Raw genomic sequence first — 2,689 nt, 5'->3', positions numbered from 1 at the left:
TTACTGACTTTCGAGTAGACTATCTCACCGAATTTGTCCCAGTTTGTTCTACGGGGGTTACGTTTCGGTTCCGGCTTGCTAATCGGAATAGAAATTTCGAAGAAAATGTACCTGTGATCTGAAAAAGAATTTTGTTTCGACACTAACCACTTTTCAACCTTATATTTACTAAATTCTGTCTGTAAAGTGAGGTCTAACACCTTCCCATCTCTGAAATTCCCTAGATTTTGGGAATAGAAAGGTGGTGTGTTACCTCTATTACATATGGTGATGTTGCGGAAAATAATATTCAAAAAGAGACTCACACCTTTCGTTAGTTTCCGAGCTTCCCCTTAGTGTGTGCCTCGCGTTAGCGTCGCATTCGAGCACCAGGGTCGTCTTAGTGTCTTCCGCCCATTGCAGTAGCTTGATGACTGGCTCAGGTGGCCATGTAGGATGAGGCTATCACCATCGATGTCCCATCCGCCGCCACGAATCTGGCAACTGCTAGATCCGGTGTACTAAGATTGGGGCATAGAAGTACGTTATAGTTATTCTTTATAATAATACCTGCTCTTGGCCTACCTGTCGAGTTAGTATAAAAGAGTGTATATCCTTGTTGTGTTAGACCCGAAATTTGCCAATGCCTCTCACTGAGAAGAGCTGCAAGATTGGCTGAAGCATGCGTGCTGTGCTTTAGGTTAATCTGCACGACTTTAGGCATCGGTGTTGGGTGTTACGTCTGGGGTCTTGTCGTCGTTGTTGTTGGTGTCATCGACCTCCTCGAGAACATCATCCGGCTCTGCCAGGAAGACCTTGATCTTGGCCTTCCGTAGGCCGTACCTGATGGTGTAGTCGGCCCTCTCAAGCTGCGGCAGGCAGCGCTGGTTGATGAGGAAGAGGAACGGCTGGCTCGTCTTCATCTCCTTCTCTACTTTAAGTATCGCTCAGTCCTCTGTGTGCACTTCTGGGTTCTGAGCCCTCAGCAGCGACAGCACCTTTCCTGGGTCAGTCTGCTCCTTTGGCAACCAAATGCGAGTCCGCGGCCTCCTAGGAATCTCCCTGGCGTGGACGAGCCTAATACTAAGGCCTTCCCATGCATTTCCAATCTTGGCTATGCATTCCGCCAGGAAGGACCTTGAGAACGAGTCATCGCACTTGATCACCCGGTGCCCGCTGACCATGTCCGACGAGTCGAAGGAGGGGATCGGACCGTTTGGCACGACTGATAGCCTTTTAGCTATCATGTCGGCCACCTTGACCTCGATCTCCTCCCACTTCTCCGACAGCAGGCGTCCGTCGTCGTGCAGGTCGTCCAACAGTGCCATCGCGAGGCACTTGAGTGGCTTGAGTGGCCTCCGGGCGCGTCCTCGTGTATTCCTCGAAGTCTGCGATCTCTGCAATGCATCGAGTTTTGTCCTCCGCATCGCGCTGGTCAGCCTTGCACTCTGCCTCATTCTTGGCAATCTTGCCGAGCCCGAATGACCTTGGCCTTGCGCTGCTGATGCGTAACAGTGGCTGCCTTGCTGGTACCCGGCCGGGTTCCGCAGCACAGTGGTGCCGCCCATAGGCCAAAATTCAAAAAAACGACGAAACCTAAAATGGGCAAAGGGTATGCAACTTTTCTCTAAAATGCCCAAGCTTTTTCGTGGCATACCAGACTTTTCTGGAAAAATATCCGTACTTTCTAAAAATCGACCTAAAGTCGTGAGCACGTGTTAAGTTGCAAAGCAAAACTGCGCTCATCACTAATTTTTCGCAGCAACATTAAACTTGGAAACCGTGTATTTCTCATATTTCGTGTCCAAATTAATATTCTGTGATATGGATTTTGAAGTTGAAGGTATTATCTATAAATCGAGATGTGTATAATAATCGTACTCGTTACATCAATTTGAAATAATACATGTTTTGTGTCTATTTTGTGAACGTCTTTTTTATGATTAGCTAAGGTTTTAGTTATGATCCCACAAATTCCACAACTTGTTGGTATGCCAATTTTTTCGTCTGGGTTTCAGGTAACATGTGTGTTAAAATTGACTGCAGAAATTTGCAGATGTGCCCACAATCGTAAAAATACTAACACCTTCATAAATTTTTCAAGGGCAGAACTGGCCGAAAAACAAATTTTTTGACGCTTTTTATTGTCGTGCTGTTCCTTTGTCTTCGTCTTTCGTGATTGTGAATAGTTTTCCAACACTAAATATTGAATTACTAATAGATTATATTTTTTTATATCCGTTACTCGTAGAGTAAAAGAGTATATTGTATTCGTGCAAAAGTATGTAACAGCTAGAAGGAAGCGTTTCCGACCCTATGAAGTATATATATTCTTGATCAGGGTCACTAGCCGAGTCGATATAGCCTTGTCCGTCTGTGCGTCCGTCTGACCATCCGTATGAACCCTAAGATCTCGGAAGCTACAAAAGCTAGAAGGTTGAGATTTTTCACACATATTCTTGGGCTTCCTAGTTTAAGTTTATTTCAGTCGAGCGCCACGCCCCCTCTAACGCCCACAATCTCCCACTAACAATTCTAAAATGTGTCTGGCGCCCACACCTTTAAAGATTTCCGAGAAGTATAAATGCAATTTTGTTGTGTATAATTATAGTATATGTAGTATAAATATAAATAGTATAATAATATAAATAGTAGCGACCATAGATGCCACAAGTGTGGAAAGGACCACCACACTTTACTACATAAGGAC

At 45.0% G+C, this 2,689-nt stretch overlaps 1 protein-coding gene across 1 annotated transcript; it reads right to left on the bottom strand.

Annotated features, from left to right (window-relative positions):
• Nucleotides 1-926: 926 nt before the first annotated feature.
• On the bottom strand, nt 927-1,436 carry LOC123002411 (uncharacterized). The gene has a single exon (XM_044392547.1). It carries the CDS (start codon nt 1,434-1,436, stop codon nt 927-929), a length of 510 nt encoding a protein of 169 aa, XP_044248482.1.
• Between the last annotated feature and the right edge of the window lie 1,253 nt (nt 1,437-2,689).

The sequence above is a fragment of the Drosophila takahashii genome, chromosome 3L, assembly GCF_030179915.1.
Source record: "Drosophila takahashii strain IR98-3 E-12201 chromosome 3L, DtakHiC1v2, whole genome shotgun sequence".
Taxonomy (NCBI): domain Eukaryota; kingdom Metazoa; phylum Arthropoda; class Insecta; order Diptera; family Drosophilidae; genus Drosophila; species Drosophila takahashii.
The sequence above is the reverse complement of the archived record's forward strand: the minus strand, read 5'-3'. Positions and strand labels throughout refer to the sequence as shown.